Below are 19,487 nucleotides of genomic sequence, written 5' to 3'. Positions count from 1 at the left end.
CTTGCACTCCATATATTCTGTCTTTGATCGGCTTAGGCGAAGACCTTTAGATTCCAACACTTCTCTCCAAAGGTTAAGCTTTGCATTTACCCCTTCCTGAGTTTCATCTATCAACACTATATCGTCTGCGAAAAGCATACACCAAGGAATATCATCTTGAATATGTCCTGTTAACTCATCCATTACCAACGCAAAAAGGTAAGGACTTAAGGATGAGCCTTGATGTAATCCTACAGTTATGGGGAAGCTTTCGGTTTGTCCTTCATGAATTCTTACGGCAGTCTTTGCTCCTTCATACATATCCTGTATAGCTTGGATATATGCTACTCGTACTCCTTTCTTCTCTAAAATCCTCCAAATGATGTCTCTTGGGACCCTATCATACGCTTTTTCCAAATCTATAAAGACCATGTGTAAATCCTTTTTCCCATCTCTATATCTTTCCATCAATCTTCTTAAGAGATAGATTGCCTCCATGGTTGAGCGCCCTGGCATGAACCCGAATTGGTTGTCCGAAACCCGTGTCTCTTGCCTCAATCTATGCTCAATGACTCTCTCCCAGAGTTTCATTGTATGACTCATTAGCTTAATACCCCTATAGTTCATGCAATTTTGTACATCGCCCTTATTCTTGTAGATAGGCACCAAAGTGCTCGTTCGCCACTCATTTGGCATCTTCTTCGTTTTCAAAATCCTATTGAAAAGGTCAGTGAGCCATGTTATACCTGTCTCTCCCAAAACTTTCCACACTTCGATTGGTATATCGTCTGGGCCTACTGCTTTTCTATGCTTCATCTTCTTCAAAGCTACAACCACTTCTTCCTTCCGGATTCTACGATAAAAAGAGTAGTTTCGACACTCTTCTGAGTTACTCAACTCCCCTAAAGAAACACTCCTTTCATGTCCTTCATTGAAAAGATTATGAAAATAACATTTCCATCTATCTTTAACCGCGTTCTCTGTAGCAAGAACCTTTCCATCCTCATCCTTGATGCACCTCACTTGGTTTAGGTCCCTTGTCTTCTTTTCCCTTACTCTAGCTAGTTTATAGATATCCAACTCTCCTTCTTTGGTATCTAGTCGCTTATACATATCGTCATAAGCCGCTAACTTAGCTTCTCTCACAGCTTTCTTCGCCTCTTGCTTCGCTTTTCTATACCTTTCACCATTTTCATCGGTCATATCCTTGTATAAGGCTTTACAACATTCCTTCTTAGCCTTCACCTTTGTTTGTACCTCCTCATTCCACCACCAAGATTCCTTTTGGTGTGGGGCAAAGCCCTTGGACTCTCCTAATACCTCTTTTGCTACTTTTCGGATACAACTAGCCATGGAATCCCACATTTGGTTAGCTTCCCCCTCTCTATCCCACACACACTGGGTGATTACTTTCTCTTTGAAAATGACTTGTTTTTCTTCTTTTAGATTCCACCATCTAGTCCTTGGGCACTTCCAAGTCTTGTTTTTTTTTCTCACTCGTTTGATATGTACATCCATCACCAACAAGCGATGTTGATTAGCCACGCTCTCTCCTGGTATAACTTTGCAATCCTTACAAGTTATACGATCCCCTTTCCTCATTAGAAGAAAATCTATTTGTGTTTTTGACGACCCACTCTTGTAGGTGATCACATGTTCTTCTCTCTTCTTAAAGAAGGTGTTGGCTAAGAAGAGATCATATGCCATTGCAAAATCCAAGATAGCTTCCCCATCCTCGTTTCTCTCCCCAAAACCATGGCCACCATGAAAACCTCCATAGTTGCCTGTCTCCCTGCCCACGTGTCCATTTAAATCTCCTCCTATAAATAACTTCTCCGTCTGAGCAATTCCTTGCACCAAGTCTCCAAGGTCTTCCCAAAATTTCTCCTTCGAACTCGTATCCAACCCTACTTGAGGTGCGTACGCACTAATCACATTGATAAGTTCTTGTCCTATTACAATCTTGATTGCCATGATTCTATCTCCTACCCTCTTGACATCTACAACATCTTGTGTCAAGGTCTTGTCCACGATGATGCCAACACCGTTTCTCGTTCTATTTGTGCCCGAATACCATAGTTTAAACCCTGAGTTTTCTAGATCCTTTGCCTTACGCCCAACCCACTTAGTTTCTTGTAGGCACATAATATTTATCGAGTTAACCATGTATAGATAAAGGAACCCTAGCCATGTTGGGTTAGCTCTGATACCACATGTAAGCAGTATATGAATATATGAACTACATCAATGTAGAAAACCAACACAACACTAAGATTACCAAATGAATATCAGATTCACAACAACTTGTAATCTATAAGATCAACTTACCTGGAGGTATCGCCATTGAAGAATCAACAGAAGAAGTCTTCTACTTCCAACACTCAAAATACTCCTCTCTAAGTGAATAGGGTTTTAGATATCAAAGAGCGTATGTGAGGAAGTAGAGACTTCATCTATTTATGCAACCATACATATGGCTAGAGATTCACTCGGTCCATCTTATTATCAGAAAGAGTGATAATCTCTATCTTTTTAATAAGTTTAAGTCTCATCATTACTCTACATACTAGTATATATTCGATAAGGATTTAAATAGATCAGCTGCAATATATAAAACTCCATGACTTTTTTCGTACTAAGGCCCTCAGACTCCTTGTGTTTCACATAACCAGTACAACTAGTTAAGTGCCACCCAAGTAGTCTAGTTGTAATCTCATTGTCATTCAAACAAAGTTTTACAAATCGTGACCATGAGTAGAATATAATTCCCAACTAACCTCCAAATCTAAAAAGAGTGAAGAACTGTGGTTCGCCTCCCCTCTCTCTTTTTAATGAAAGATAAGTCTGTATTATTCAAATTACAAGGTGAGCAACTTAAACAAAAATAAAAAAAAAATCTTTAATTGATGGTTATGGTCACACCCTTATTTATTTTTCCATTCTTTGGTTTTTTTTCTCCATATGTGGAGATGATTTGTCAACTAAGGTAGGTGTTTGATCTCCTTGAATGTCAACGGCCTATACGTTATTATCACTGATAGTCATATAAGGTATTCGATCCAAATGGTTTTTTTGAGTCTTGACTCTCTCCGACTAGACAATAAGTATATATACATATATCACAAGAAATGCGACTTTGAATTTCAATACAATCATCGCCGACTACGAAAAGTCTGCTTTGTTTTTTTCTCTCTCTCCCTCTCTCTTTTTTTTTTTTTTAACAAGTCACTTAGTATAGTTTAGTTATATTCCTATTCACTTGTAAGTGAGAGGTCTTAGGTTCAATTATCGTCAAAGGTAAATTTTGAATCATATTATTGTTAAGCCATTGTGAGGCTAAATCTATCCGTCCCCCTTAGTACAGATAATATTGTTTGTTCAAAAAACAAAAAAAACAAAAACAAAAAAGAAGCCAATTTTGTGGATTGCGTTATGTGGCTAATAAGAGAAGGTTTTTTTTTTAAAAACAAAAAAAGTAATGCTAAAGAGGTTAAATTTTTAAATCAAATTTTGGTAAACCAAATGATGTGGTTATTGATGTTTGGATCATTTGGTTTAAAAATTTGGTCTACCTAACATTTTCTTCAAATCCAAATATCCTCAGCGAAAGCGCTAAGTAAGCAAACTACCTTATGTAAGTAAAACTACAAAAAGATAACGTCAAATAAAAAAAATATAAAATATATACAAGTGATTCTACTAGCCAAATCACACTAATATGCGATTCATTTGGACCATATTTTCTAGTAGCATCCCCATGTTCATTGCTATACCATCCCAATAGGCTAGCAGAGAGAACGAGGAAAGGGCCCGAAAATCATACTACCGCGATCAAAAAACCATGTTCCCCTCAAATAAATATGCACCGTAAACTAGGCGTTTTAGGTGTGTGTTGCCCTTGCGCCCTTGTTCATGTAATGTCGTATGTATTTTGATGAGTCGATTTGATATTATATATACTACAAGAAAACATGGATTATATGAGGATCGGGTTTCATCACATATACACTGAAATTCGTCACACATACCTATATGTGACGAATATCATGCGTCACAACAGGCCTCACCTATGACACGTCACCGAAAGTATATGTGACAAAATTTTCATTTGTCACTTATTATCTCTATATGTGACCCAACTTTCCTCACACATTCTCAGCTCAAATTCCATAGTTGAACCAATATGTGATGCTTTGGGCGTCACTTATTCTTGAAATGTGTGATGACTTATGCTTTTGTCACATACTGTGTTAAATTCAATATAATTTTATATTGTTTTTCTCAATTAATTATTTTCATAATTTTGGGTGATAATCTGTAATTAAAACTTTAATTTCAATGAAGAAGCAAATGAATAATATGAACTACATCATAATGACAATTTATAATTCAATGGAAGTAATTTTTACATTAGTAACATATTTGATAAACTAAACATGTACACCGTTGGTTGGAGAGCGCAAGTAACTTGGCCGACAAAAAGCAAACAAACTCAATTAATCTATACTCACAGTGCACAAATTCTAGTTCGGTATAGTTCAATTTGATGCCAAGGTAAGTATGGTAAATAATAAACCTGTAACTGAAATAACAAGGAGAGAAGTCAGTCAACTAGCTATCAACTTGTAACCGTAAACTATTACCTAAAAATTAAAGAAGAAGAAGAAGAAGAAATTCATTCAAGCTAATTGTGGGGCTGGAGTTGCAACCCCAGCTATTTGGACTGTTATTAAATAATCTCAGAGCTCAAATTTATATAAACATTACTTATGGCTCAGCCCTTGCTCAAATCCTAGTAAATTTTCAGAAGTTTTATATGACACCAAGTTCAAGCAAAATCACCATCAACAAGCAAAAGCACAACAATCATGCTGCTTTGAAAGCAAAAGCACAAATTATTCATAGGAACAAGTTAAGGACAACTATTATTTATGGGAAAACTACAATACTTAAAAAATTAGTAGGACCTAATCTCAAGTCGGTGAAAGAGTTACCTGGGCCTTATCAAAAGCTAGAGCTTCATGGGAAGAGATGGGAAGCACATCTTTGATAAGCACCCATCTTCGTTTGTTCGTATCTTGAACAATAATGGTCTTCTTTGTCCTCCGCCCACTTTGTAGTTTACTTTATTTGGGTGACATATTGGTTTCATGTCGTGTTTCTTACCCTTTATGTGTTGCTTTCTTCTCATGTTGTTAGCCCGTGTGGCTTTCTGTGTATCTTTAGCTTGGACCCTGGTTAATGAATTTCTCCAGTTCTCGAAAAAAAAAAATCAAACCAGCTTTCAGCTTCTACAAAATTCAAACAGAACACAACAACATAACAGAGAGATCGCAATTATTTTACAAAATACATATATTAAAAACAATACTCCAACGGAGAGAGAGATAGATTAAATCTGTGCAAGTACAAAACCTACCAAAAGAAAATACTGAACACCAACAAAGTAAACTAGGAAGAATGACCAAAAAAAAAAAGTAAACTAGGAAGCCAATGAAAACTACTCTCTCTCCTCTTTTCTCTCCCTGCTCGACGAAGACTGCGGGCTATCAATTTACCTGCCATTCATTCAACCAAATTATATTCAACGATTGAGCTTTGCTATCAATTTACCTATCCTTCCAACTGCCTACCTCTAAATTCGATTGCAGTTTCTAGTTTTCAACTTCTGATTTGCAATTGAATTGCAGTTTCCAATTTATGGAATTTCATATCTTCCCACAGAAGCAGAAATTCAATTCCGTATTAGCTCAGAAACACAAATTCAATTTCAATATTTACAAAACAGCCCCCGCCGTGTCTTAACCGTGTCCGGAGCGTTGACCGAGTATCCATGCAACATAGACAAACATCAGCTAATCGTGGCTATTACCAAGCTTACTAAACTTGTACATAGTTCCCAAACAAAAGGAAAGGGTATGATTCTCAAGGAAAAAGTCGAGAAAAGAAAAAGAGAGTTTATTAGTCATACCTTGCAAAATAGTAAATAGATACTCGGCTAAAATATTACTCTAGTAATAGTTGAGATATATATATATATATAGTTAACTACCCAAATGACCTAATTAAACTCATAATTAAGGTGGTGACCAATATGATTAGATCTGACGATAATACTAAAGTATGAAATGGCTAATTGGAGATGATGATGATTCAAAGTCTGAAGGATCACAAAATTGACCACCCTCATCTTGTCTGATGTTTGCTACATACACCCATCAACTAGAAATCACATAAGATGATGGGTACAAAATAGCTCATTACTGTATCCAGATTGGCAGATATTAAACATTTGGGATTCTTTACAATATGAGTTTCTTTATTTGTGGATGGTCCATCTTAAATATTACTAGAGTAGTATTTTAGCCGAGTATATATTTTGCAATCGAGAGCTCTTGTGATGCATCAACAAGGTTTGACAGATGCCAAGAGCTCTGCTTCCCTGAGACCATGATCTCATTCACTTTCAAAGCTCCTTGTCCAAGAATACTTGTTAGTCTCACTGATGAGTAGATTTTATATTATATATTTTACCCTAATCTTAGTATATTTTGGTTAATATATTGGAAGAATTTTGATACTTTGAATTGTATTTTCAATATAGGACTTTCGACTTCCTCTGGAGCAAAACAGGACCAAATAGACGAATTTTGGAGTAATTCCAGTTGGAGGACGTTCGTGAGTCACTTAGCTTGATCGTATCAAAATTTGGGATTTTTCCACCAAGCGGTTATTTTCTGGCGATGAAATAAAGAAGCAGTGCACAGTGCTGGAAAATGACGTTTTTGGGCTTAAATGACGTTTTTGGAGCCCAAGATGACCTCGGATGGGTTCGTGACCTTCTGGAAAAGTGTTCAGAATATTCCAAACATCAAATCCAGCTATATTGGGCCAGTTTTGGAGCAGCTTATGGGCCAAAACGTGGCTGTTCAGATTTTAGACGAATTTTACTATTTTTATTTAGGGTTTTTATTAATTTTAGTTTGCTAGGGTTTGTGTGGTGGCTTAGCAAATATATTGCTTGGCCGTCTACAGTTTTAGACTACGTTTTCTTTTATGCAATTTTGGAGACAGAGAATTGTTAGGGTTTTGAAGACTTTTTACTTGAAGGTGCTTTCAATCCTTTTCTTGAATATATTTTCTATGATTTCAATTATGAATATGCGGAACTAATTTCTTTTGCTAGGGCGAAGCCTTGAGCCTTAGCATGAATATGTGATTTTTATTTAATTGCTTATGATTGATTGCATGCATATTTTGAATTGTTAATCACCGGGATAAAAACTATCTAATTGTCTTAATGCCTGATCACCATTAGGATCTTTAGAAAAGTAATTTGATGCAATTTTGGTCGGAAGGTTCCCTGAAATTGACGTTGGTTTCTTGTGATTAATAATTGTAATTTCTCTTAGGATGAATATCACGTCTTAAGGATTGCATGGTTTTTCAAAGGATTTTCATAAAGCATAATGAGTCCTTCATGTTTAGATTTGATCCGAACGTCCGGACGGGTTGCATGTTAGATATACGTTCTATGTTGGAGGTTCCAAGTAGAATATGAATTAGGAAAATCTAACCTTCAAAGTGGCATGTGTAGATCATAAGTAATTGGTAAAAATTCATAAGATTGCTAGGTGATGGTGGAACCCTAGTGCTTTCTTAATTTGATTTTCTCAAAACTGTTTTCTTCTCTCTAGTCCTAATATTGCAGATTGTTTATTTTAATTCATTAAATTCGTTTTTATTTTAATTAGGTTATAAAATCAATCACTTCAATTTCTATTTTACAATAATTAAATGGAATCTGATTAGTTCGAATTATTTAATAATCCATGTGGAGATGACCTTGCGAAATCCGTTTATACTACAATAACCTTGTGATTCTTGCAAGTAAAATAGGAGATTTAAGCCTGTTCACATGAGTAGTAAAAATCCATATCACTCACCTCAGCACAAATCATATAACAATACTGAAGCAAAGATCAAATTAGAAATTAAAAAGGAGCTTTGAAAGTTACAGAGAGCAGAATAATCGAAGATTCCTCTTTCTTTTTTGTTAGGCCAGAGAGGGCAGATAATAAAAGCAAGGTGCAGAGGATTAGAGAGTTGTGGTGGTCGCCGCCGGTGGCCAACCATTAGTTGGCTGGTTGTCGAAGTCGACATGATAGCCAAACAGTCAAGAGACGAAAGTGGGGAGACCGTGAGAGAGCAGAACAAAGGGGATTTTTTCATTTAAGATTTGGGGGTCAGTTTTTTTACTTTATTTTTGGGTAAATTACATACCACCCCTCAGGTTTCGATGCAATTGCAACCTCATACAACGTCTTTAAAACATTTCAATTTTATACATTTACTATTATTTTATTTCTATTTCATTCAACCGTTACCAAGTCTGTTAAATTAATCGTTAAGTGATGACATGGCAAATATGAGGTCCTCGTTTGTGCTGACGTGGTTGCCACATTTGTGCCACATGGCTAAACACTTAATAAAATAATTAAGAATATTAAAATAATTAATTAAAGAAAAGTAAAAAAAAAAACCAAAAATCCTGTTTGTCTACCTCACCCCAGCCCACCCTCTTCTCCCATCCCCATCACCCACCCCTTCCCTTATCCTCATCACCCACTGTAAGATCCCACATCGCCCAGGAGAATGATCTTTATATGTATATTCCCATCTCTACTTAACATGAGGCCTTTTGGGTGCTCATTTGCTTCGGGTTCCATCGGAACTTCGAAGTTAAGCGAGTTCGTGCGAAAGCAATCCCATGATGGGTGACCCATTGGGAAGTTCTCATGTGAGTTCCCAGAAACAAAACGGTGAGGGCGTAGTCGGGGCCCAAAACGGACAATATCATGCTATAGAGGAGTCGAGCCCGGGATGTGATGGGGGCCCGGGCCGGGATGTGACAATTTGGTATCAAAGCCTAACCCTGGCCGTGGTGTGCCGACGAGGTCCTCGGGCCCTTTAAGGAGGGTGGATTGTAAGATCCCACATCGCCTAGGGGAATAATCCTTATATGTATATTCTCATCTCTACTTAGCATGAGGCATTTTGGGAGTTCACTGGCTTCGGGTTCCATCAGAACTCCGAAGTTAAGCGAGTTCACACGAGAGCAATCTCATGATAGGTGACCCATTGGGAAGTTCTCGTGTGAGTTCCCAGAAACAAAACCGTGAGGGCGTAGTCGGGGCCCAAAGCGGACAATATCGTGCTATGGAGGAGTCGAGTTCGGGATATGATGGGGGCCCGGGCTGGGATGTGACACCCACCTCTTCCCCCATTAATTCTGCACCTCCATCTAACCCAAATTTCCAAATTCCTCGCTAGGGTTCTCGTGGATGCCCTTGTCGACAAGAACTAGGACCCCGACGAGACCCAGATGAATGAATGTGCACTGGTCGAACGAATCGGAACCTGGACGAGAGCATTGTTGTGCACAGAACTCTCAGCTGCCTTCAAGAATTTGATGGAAGTGGAGCACAGAAGTCTCGCACTAACATCACGGTAGAACCTTGATGTCGATGTTGCTTGATTTGGACCCTCCAGCCAGACCCGCAACTCAAAGAACTCAAATATGAACCCAGTTCCACCTAGATCCAAATCCATTGCTAACCTATGCACGAATTGAAGAAAGTCTTCATTGTGTGAGTAATTTTTTGCAAATTTTGGGTTTGAGGAGTTCAGAATTAATGGGGGAATGGGTGGGTGATGGGGGATGGGAGAAAGGGGTGGGCTCGGGTGGGGAAGAAGAAGGGGAATTTGGAATTTTGGGTTAGATGGAGGTGTAGAATTAATAAAGGAAGGGGTGGGGGATAGGGATGGGAGAAAGGGGTGGGCTCAAGTGGGGAAGACGAAGGGGATTTTTGGTTTTTATTTTTTTAATTTTTTTTTTACTTTTCTTTAATTAATTATTTTAATATTCTAAATTTTTTATGAAGTGTTTAGCCACGTGGCACAAATGTGGCAGCCACGTTAGCACAAACAAGAGTCTCATATTTGCTATGTCATCACTTAACGGTTAATTTAACAGATTTTGTAACGGTTGTATGAAACTGAAATAAAATAATAGTAAATGTATGAATTTGAAATGATTTAAAGATGTTGTATGAGGTTGCGATTGCATCAAACCCTGAGAGGGTAAATTCTTTTTTTTAATTTCTAATTTTACTATAATGGGTGGCGCATTGCTTATCCTCACATATATTTATGTTGAATTCTTTTGCATTACGTGACAAATTATGTATTTTCGCCACTTATTCACAATTCATTGGGCGGTAAAATTTCCCGCACTTGATTTTGTGACGAATTTAAGATTCTTATGTGACAGACAAAAATTTTAAAAAAAAATTGTCCCAAAAAAAATCTTTATGTGACACTTTTTCAAAAGTCCTCACTTATTTTATTTAAATGTGATGAAAGTTTTAGCGCCACATATAATTCCGTCACCTAAAGCTTGTTTTCTTGTAGTGTTATTTCATCCTATTCTTAGTATATTTTGGTGAGATTTTGATACTTTGAATTATATTTTTAATGTAGGACATACGAATCTCTCTTGAGTAAAAAGTGATCAAACATATGAATTTTGGAGCAATTCCAATTGGAGGATGTTCGTGAGTCTTTCAACTTGTTCATGTCAAAGTTTCATATTGTTATGTTGAGCTGTTAATTTATGACGAATAAATAAAGGAAGGATCATCACGCAAAGCTGGTAAAGTGATGTTTCAGGTTTATTTGGGTTTTTTGGTGTCTAAGATGGCATTTTCTGGTGATGGGCCCTTCTACAAACATGTTTAGGACAACTCAAACTTTAAAAAGAGATCTCTTGGGCCAATTATGGAGCTGATTTGGCCCATAAACGTGGCAGATTTGTGGTTGGGATGATGGTCCACATTAGTGTAGGAGACTGTTTTCTAGTTTATCTTAATTTATTTTGTTTCTTAGTTTTTTGGGTTAAACTCTGTTTACTACCCTCATATTTGATAGTTTTCAACATTTAGTACATCAAGTTTTTTTCGTCCCAGAGTCATACCTAAAGTGTAAATTTTGGGACAGTCTCATACATCCGTTAGTCAAAATGTTAAGTCTTCCGTTAACTGATGATGTGGCGCCTATGTGGACAATGACTGGACGCCACGTGTCATTAAAAATATTAAAATAATTAATTAAAAAAAAACCCAGAATCCCCTCCACCCTCTCCACCCCTCACCCACCAACACCCTTCCTCTTCCCTGAAACCCACCCCTACCACCAAGCCTTTTCTCCTTCCCCAAAAACCCAGCCCCTTCCCTTCCCCCAAAATTCCCTCCCTCTCTTCTCTTCTCTGCAAATCAAAACAACAAAACAGCCCTCACACAAACTCTCTGCAAATTCACAAATTCTAATTTCAAACTTAATTCAAAAAATGAAGTGCAAATCTATCTATGCGCTGCAGAACCTCGAAACGATGTGGTTACTGGAGGCGAAGAAGAAGCTCTGGTCAGTGCTCCCTCGCCGGAGGCGACCTCAAATCTCGCTGATTTACTTAACCTGTTTTGTGGCTTTGTCCATTAGTGGGTCTCTATCTCTCCCTCTCCCTTTCTCTTCGGATATATTCTCTCTCACACAAACACACTAGCGTTGTAAAACGTAGCAGCAGAAGGCTCGAAAATATCTTGGAGACAGTTTTGAAATTTCTTCTGGAAACCCAGAAGACTTTGGGGGTAGTTGGAGAAAATTTGGAAAGTGGGTGTGTACCCGTTCAACATTTTAGTCTAATTCCTCGGAAAGTGGGGGGATATTTTGCTGGGAAGAGCGTGGGTTTTGACTAAATGCTTGAGGAAAGGTTCAATCTTTCTCCTTTTTTGTCCATATTAAGTATACTATGTTCTGCATTTTGCTTTATAACTTGCAGTATTTTGCTATAACTGTTAGTTTGTGATTGAATCTGGAAGAAAGCTTCAATCTTTCTCATTCTTTTCTCTGCATTTCTGCTGTTATATATATATTTTTTTGGATTAAAAGTGCAGGATTTTGATTTGCTTTTGTGTTTGTATCAAAACCCAAAACCTAGATCTGAAAGGGTTATCTGGGTTTGATTCGTTTGTGTTGTCCGATCCATATCCGGATCCTTTGTTTGGAAGCCTGATTGTATTTGGATCGGAATTCATTATGATTGTACAACAATGGAGGGTGAGAAGAAGTACATTACTGTCGAGCAGGGAAGAGAGATGAAGGGAATTTTGGGGGAAGGGAAGGGGCTGGGTTTTTGGGGAAGGAGAAAAGGCTTGGTGGTAGGGGTGGGTATCAGGGAAGAGAAGCGTGTCGGTGGGTGATGGGTGGAAGGGATGGAGGGGTGGAGAGGGTGGAGGGGATGAAGGGGATGAAGGGGTGTCGGGTGAGGAAGACAAAGGGAATTCTGGGTTTTTTTTTAATTAATTATTTTAATATTTTTAATGACACATGGCGCCTAGTCATTGTCCACGTAAGCGCCACGTCATCAGTTAACGGAAGACTTAACAGTTTGACTAACGGATGTATGAGACTGTCCCAAAATTTACACTTTAGGTATGACTCTGGGACGAAAAAAACTTGATGTACTAAATGTTGAAAACCACAAAACATGAGGGTAGTAAATAGAGTTTAACCCTAGTTTTTTAAAGACGTTTTCTAGGAAGGATTTGTATTTGTTTAAATAAGGCACAACTAGCCATTAGAGTTCTCAGTGCACTACTTTGGAGAATTAGGCATAGAGAGCTTTTACGATTCAACTTCATTTTACAAGGTGTTCTCTATCATTTTCATAATAATATTTTGGTTTTTAATTATGATTATGTGTAACTAATTCCTTGTGCTAGGACGAGGCCACGAGCCTTAACATGAATATGTAGTCGTTATTAAATTGCTTATGATGTTATGCATGTATACTTTGAATTATTAATTACTACTTTTAAATTATCTATATGTCTTGATGATTGGCCACCATTAGGATGTTTAGACGAGTAATTAGATGTAATTCGGTCAGAATATCACCGCAAGATTGAGTAGGGGCTCTTGTGATTGATAATTGTTATTTCACTTAAGACGAATGTCATGCTCTTACAGGTCGCATGATTTTTCAAAAGGTTTTCACAAAATATAATGAGTCATGCATATTTACATTTGATTTGAATGCCACAAATGAATTGCATGTTTAATATGTGTTCTATCTTGAATGCCACAAGTAGAATAAGCATTAGGAAACCTAACCTTTAAAGTTCCATGTGTAATTCATAAGTGAATGGTAAAACTACATAGTATTATTAAAGGGGTTGCAGAACCCTAGTGTCTTTTTATCATTGGTTCAAAATCGTGTTTTTTACAATTTGTTTCTTAAATTTGCTTTCTTGCCGATTCGTTTAATTGTTTTTATTAAAATTCTTTTTTTATTATTTTAAATTATAAAATCAATTTTTCTAAACTTTGTTTTAAATAATTAATTAAGATTCGGTTTCAACATAACTTATTTTATATAATTTCTACAAAGAATGACCTTGCATGAGTATTCATACTATAACTATCCAGTACTCTTGTAAGTATTTTAAGTGTTTTATTCCTACTTTTGCAGATGGTAAAAATCCTATTATAATTGTAGGCCTAATTTCATTAGGAGTGTGATTGTGGAAGTCCTAGTAGGTTATATGTAGAATTCTACAAATATCTAATTGTATACTTGGAGAGCAAAAAGGATTCTCTCTCCCTTGTTAGTAAAAATAAATACACAAGACATAAGGAATATGACACACAGAACTCCTCAATTGCAGGTTTCGTTTGCAGATTCAGACTTTACATTATAGTTTTCGTTTTATTATAGTCAAATTAGTTGCATTTAATATTAGCTTCTGGTGTTGGAGTTTTAGAATGAGTACTAGACTTGTTTGGAAGTGATTTTAGAATACTGGAAACGCTTTTGGTGAAAATATTGTTTAAACCAATTCTTAGTAAAATGGATCCTGGAAAAGCAATTGAAATGATTGCTGCAAGAATTACATATCCAGTGCTTCTTCTAAAAAGCACTTGAAATGCTTTTGAAACTTAAAATCAATTCCACTTTTTAGTTATTTTAAAAACGGTTTTAGTCATTTTAAAAGCACTTCCAAACAAGTCCTTATACGTTTAAATTCGGTTTGGGTTTAGGATTTTCTAGTGCTTTTTGGATTGTGGATTACAAAACTAGAGATGTAAACCGTAAGCCCTAAGCGATTAACTTGATTCGAAATATGTTCTAGTTGAAAATGAGAAAAGGTGAGACAAATTTGACCGTAATAAAAAAGAAATTGCAATGCAGAGTGAATTTGTAAAACTGCAATGTAGATTGCAGAGACTGAAGGTGGTTGACACTATTGTTGTGAAAATAGGAATTAATTACATTAATTAGACATACATCCCTTGAGGTTTTTTGTGTTTTCACAAAACCCCCTCAAGTTTTGAACATATCATAAACAGTAGGTAAATTTAATTAATTTGTATGTAACACATTTTGTGTTTGGTCATTTGGGATACATAGAAATACCAAGACAACGACAGTTCTTCCACTCCTCATAATGTGATCTAAGGATTTCCCTTGCTTTGCCTTTCAAGTATGGAGGACAGTCAACTTGGATCAAAGTGCAAAGCCTAGCAACAGCTCCAAACTCCAACATCTCCTGAAGCACCAAGTTGGTTCCTGAGTACTTGCATATCATAGAAAGGATCAAAACTGCTCGGTCATCAGCTGCTGGAGAAACCCTAAGAAGTCTCCTTGACACAACGGAGATGCCTCCTTTATGACTAATAAACTGAGATCTCCCATCAGCACAAGAACACAAATGAAATAATATACCAAAAATGAGCTCCGTTGTTCTCTTTTCCGGTGCACCAAATTCAAGCTCGATGAGCTCGTGAACAGCCCCAGCTTCGACCATCTTGATTCGATTTCTTCCCCAAGGACAAGCGTCTAACATGACATGTAGAGCTGCATTCATCCCTTGTTCTGTGACCCCATTTCTCAAAACCCCAACAAGTTTCTTAAAAAAATCAGGGTTTAGGGTTTCTAGCACGCGTGAGTTTGCCTTTTGGATGATATATTTTAGGACCAACACCGCATACGTACTCACCGTGATTTGATTCTCCATTTCGCAACCAAAAACCCATGTCAACGAATCGATGATATGATAGTTTTCCATAAAGTGACGGTTTAATTCTTCGGACGAAATCCGAACAAAGTGAAGTATGCTAAGGGCTTCTTCTAGGCCATCCACCTGGTCGTTCTTGTAACATCTGTTTGTAATGAATAACAACATGGCATTAGCCACGCCGGCTTCCACCATGTACTTCCTATTCCCTTCGTTTTCCACCGCCAGGAGCTCCAACTTTCTGATAATCTTCAGCTGGAGCTGAGGGTGCCAGAAGTCCTTGAGGAGCTTGAGGACTTGAGCTTTGTTGGGAGGTGTTTTCGGAGTTGGTATTTGATCAATGCCGTAGGAGGCATTCTTAATGCACCATGCCTGAATTAAGCGGTGCAATGTGTGGTTAGGCGTTAGTTCGGAGTCTTTCTGGAGTGGCTGTTTGGTGACGGGACATGTGATGTTCTTGCTCTGGAATAGCCAGTGCTCGATGCTCTCCCGGTCGTACGTGATGCCTGTAATGGCTGTCACAGGGTCCTTCATGATCTGAAGAGATATTGGGCAGATGAAATACTGAGGAACTTCTATGCCATCCATGAGAAAAAAGTGGTTGTATGTTTAACAAATGATAAAATTTGATGGAGGGGATGAGAACTAAGAAGCTGGAAATTGGATTAAATGATGAAGATATTGATACATTGAGTGTGGAAGGTGGGAATTTTTGTCCTTGTGGGAGGTGGTAAGAGTATGCGGCTACATATTTGACCAAGGTGATGAGAGAGAGAGAGAGAGAGAGAGAGAGAGAGAGAGAGTAGTTTCTTTATTCATGGAGTCGACGTACATATATATGTCTGTGTGTGTGTGTGTGTGGAGTGTGATTGGGACAATTGTTCTAGCTAGAAGGTAACACTAGTCATTCCAAGGCACAGTGTTGTGGTCAAAAGGAAGAAATTTGTGGCCAGATGCTCGTTAAAAGGAACACGGAATGTTTTTGGCACAATGCTAAGGAGACTTTAAAAAATGAAACTTCGTATAGGTTTTTTGACATCTCATATTTTTTGTACAATATTTCATAATATTAAGAAGAATTTATAAAAAATTTCACTTTTAAGAGAATCTCCTACTGTTGTGGTGGCAAAACCAACTTATTGGGTTACTGAGCGGTGAAGAGAGGACGAGGGACCCGGGTTGGGACGCAGCATAAATAAGAGAGCCATTCCATTTATGGCGAGACGGAATGGGCGGGCACAAGCGGTCTAGTGTCCAGGCCAATTGGTTAGATGACTACTTCACTTATTAAATTAGTATTAGCCGCCTATACGGAAAAGAAATGGGACTGATTCTTTTAGATTAAACTCAAAAGCCAAAGTTTGCACAAAGAATAATCTTTAAATTTAAGTTCCAATAATTTAATAACAAAGCAAAGAGCAGGGAATCCGAAATTTGTTTATATTTTTATTCTGGTGGTTGGGTTACATTTGAAGGATGATTATGGCTGGGAGGTTCTTGAATCGGTACAATTACGCTTGTTGGGTTTATTCGAATTTGGTGAGACCCAGTAAAAACAGAGACTGAGAGGAAGGGAATGGACAGACAGACAGAGTAACCTGTAGAATAAGTTAATGCTAGAAACACGAAATTTATTGATAAAATTTTGTAAATTAAATAATATAAAAATTGATGATTAAATTATTATTTAAATATTGATAAATGTGTTATTACTATTGATGACATATAATTTAATTTGCAAATTTTATCAATAAATTTAGTGTTCCTAACATTATTGGTATACTTTTATACAAATATCACCTAAGCTTTTGCTGGTGTGCATATTTATCACCTGAACTTTTAGTTTTTTTTTATTTACCACATAGAATTTCCTTGCAATGTACGACCTATTGTTAAAATTCCTATTAATTGATGATGTGGATCACATAGGCTACATCTTGGCTGACGTGGATCCCACTGGTGCACCCCTAGGAATGAGGATTCTCTCCCAATCTTTTTTGTGAGAATCTCATGGTTCCTCTAATAATGTACATTCATCGTATACCGTGCGATCAGAAATCGTTTTAAATTTTATACTTAAAATTGAACACAAATAATATCTGACGAAAACTGATCGTATGATTTATGACTAACGGACATGATCACAAAATCCCCTGAATCCTCATAAAGAAGATCCAGAGAGGATCCTCATTCCACCTCTAGGACACAAATTAGTTTTTTTTTCTTAATTTTGGAAAAAAAAAAAAAAAAGGAATCAAATAATGGTAGCAGCTCTTGTGTCTACACCCCTCCTAAACTCCCCCACCAGCTGTGGTAGCGGGGGAAGACGTTGGCTAGCGTACGTGTTGCTGGTTGATGAGGAAAAATATCATAGGTTTTTTTTTATTTTTATATTCATTTATAATATTTTAAGTAATAAATATTTGTTTACAACGTGGCATCCACATCAGCCGGAAATTTTAAGCCTATGTCGTACATGTTAACTAACAAAAATTTTAACGGTAGGTGGTACATTGCAATATAATACAAAGTTTAAGTAGTAAAAAATAAAATTAAAAGTTTAGATGATAGATGCGCACACCAATAAAAGTCTAGACGGTATTTATGCAAATTCCCCTATAAATAGATTAAAAGGTTAATCTTGGTCACAAAAGGCTTGTACTACAAATTCCCGTAGTGTAAGATCGCATTCCAATCAGTTGGCACACCTCATGATCGACGTACACATAATAAAAAAGTTATTAAACTTCACACACCAATATGTATAACCCTAATCATACAGATTATGATCATATACACCATGTTAGCCGATCATTATGTGTATATAAGCTTGTTACTAATTATATTTTATAATATAATATGAAGATTTATAACCCCAAATTTTTGTGTCTAATACAAGGGAGAAAGATTCACATAGAATCTTACTGTTTGGTGCCCAAGAATTAGACAATTCGGACCACTCAATCCCCCTTAACGCATTCAGCTAACCCGCCTCACACAAATCAAGAACTCCAGTTTCTCTTTCATCCAAACCAAAAACTTGAATTTCCTTATTTTTAAGCTCCGGACACTAGGAACCCAACAAGATCCAAATTCCAATACAAGAATTTCTCGTGATGGATAATAATGTTATGGCATGTAGTGACTAACATGCAGAACACACGAAACTTCCTAAAGCCAGTAGCTCAATTATCCAGTCAAAAAGGTCGAGTCGTCGTGAGGTAGGTCCCTGTATTCAATGATCATCTAGTTAGCAAACGAATACCAGTAGTATGGTACTGGTTGAGGCCACACGCATATCACATTCTTGCCACATTGTAGCCCCCCACCTCCCACTTTAATTTTCATTTTCAAGTTTTTTTTTTTTTTAATGGTTGGGAGGCCACATTTTTTGTATCATCAGATATAATAAATGATGTGTACATGTCACGCTAATTAATCAGTTTATTTGATTGGATCTTAATTATATGCATCGTGATAAATGTAATGGTATCAGGCATAAATTTATGATCATCCTAAAAATGCCCTTTAAAAAAAAAAAAAGAGAAAGAAATAAAGAAAGGGAAGAAGATAAGCTTCGTCCTTGCATCAAGTCATTTGCCATTGTTTGTATTCAAGGCAGAAGAATATTGTCCTTCCTCATTAGAATGTAAAAAGTATACATCCTTGATCTCAAAAGCCAAGCCGAGAAAACCATTGAATAATTATATACCTTTTCTGTTACACTCCAATTTTAATTTTAATTTTATTTTTTTTGCCGCAAAGTCCGTCCCACTCCAGCATTGTTATCATGGGAAGAGACTTTGAAGAGAATTTATTGATAAACAAGAAAAATACAATATGTCAGGTGGGACTTGAGGCCAAACCCAAACCATTAAAGAATTCATAAAAACAATTCAAAACATATTTCAGAAAAACCTATAACAAGGAAGCTTATAAAGGTTGTGAGAATAAGCAGTTGCAGCACAAGGAGGGCATGAATCCCTCCAATGGACACCAGGGTGATCAACACCATAATTGGCCAAACAATCAGCAACTTGATTACCCTCTCTAAAAATATGAGAAATCTGAACCTGCATGAAGGATAGTACAACTCGACAGTTATGCCAATTGACATCATATCATTATATTCCAATGGGATGTAAGGCGTTTTGAAGCTAAACGAATCTACAACCAAAAACAAGAATACAAGCATGCAACTTCCATGCATACTCAGATATTAGGATTTCCAATAATTGAACTTAATAATGACTAAGTGGTTTATTCAAGTTAAACATACACATTTTGTAATTTTGGTTGGGGAAATAAAAACAGATTTGAAATAATTTAGCACCAGAGCATTTTGAAGTTACGAATCTAAAACTACGCTGGTAA

The 19,487-nt window shown here is 36.9% G+C and overlaps 1 protein-coding gene and 1 long non-coding RNA gene across 2 annotated transcripts; both read right to left on the bottom strand.

Moving 5' to 3' along the window:
• Positions 1 to 4,334: 4,334 nt before the first annotated feature.
• LOC139191428 (uncharacterized) lies at positions 4,335 to 5,885 on the bottom strand. The gene is made up of 2 exons (XR_011575485.1): positions 4,974 to 5,885; positions 4,335 to 4,561 (listed from the first exon to the last, which is right to left on the bottom strand). It is a non-coding gene; the product is annotated as an uncharacterized lncRNA (long non-coding RNA).
• Positions 5,886 to 14,289: 8,404 nt separating this feature from the next.
• LOC103454167 (E3 ubiquitin-protein ligase PUB24) lies at positions 14,290 to 15,917 on the bottom strand. The gene has a single exon (XM_008393757.4). The coding sequence runs from the start codon at positions 15,699 to 15,701 to the stop codon at positions 14,490 to 14,492; it is 1,212 nt and encodes a 403-aa protein (XP_008391979.3). The 5' UTR covers positions 15,702 to 15,917; the 3' UTR covers positions 14,290 to 14,489.
• Positions 15,918 to 19,487: the final 3,570 nt, after the last annotated feature.

Source organism: Malus domestica, chromosome 14 (assembly GCF_042453785.1).
Source record: "Malus domestica chromosome 14, GDT2T_hap1".
Taxonomy (NCBI): Eukaryota; Viridiplantae; Streptophyta; class Magnoliopsida; order Rosales; family Rosaceae; genus Malus; species Malus domestica.
The sequence above is the reverse complement of the archived record's forward strand: the minus strand, read 5'-3'. Positions and strand labels throughout refer to the sequence as shown.

What these genes read in the sequence shown, in the direction of transcription:
- LOC103454167 (XM_008393757.4), bottom strand. Translation starts at nt 15,701, where the DNA reads ATGGATGGCATAGAAGTTCCTCAGTATTTCATCTGCCCAATATCTCTT.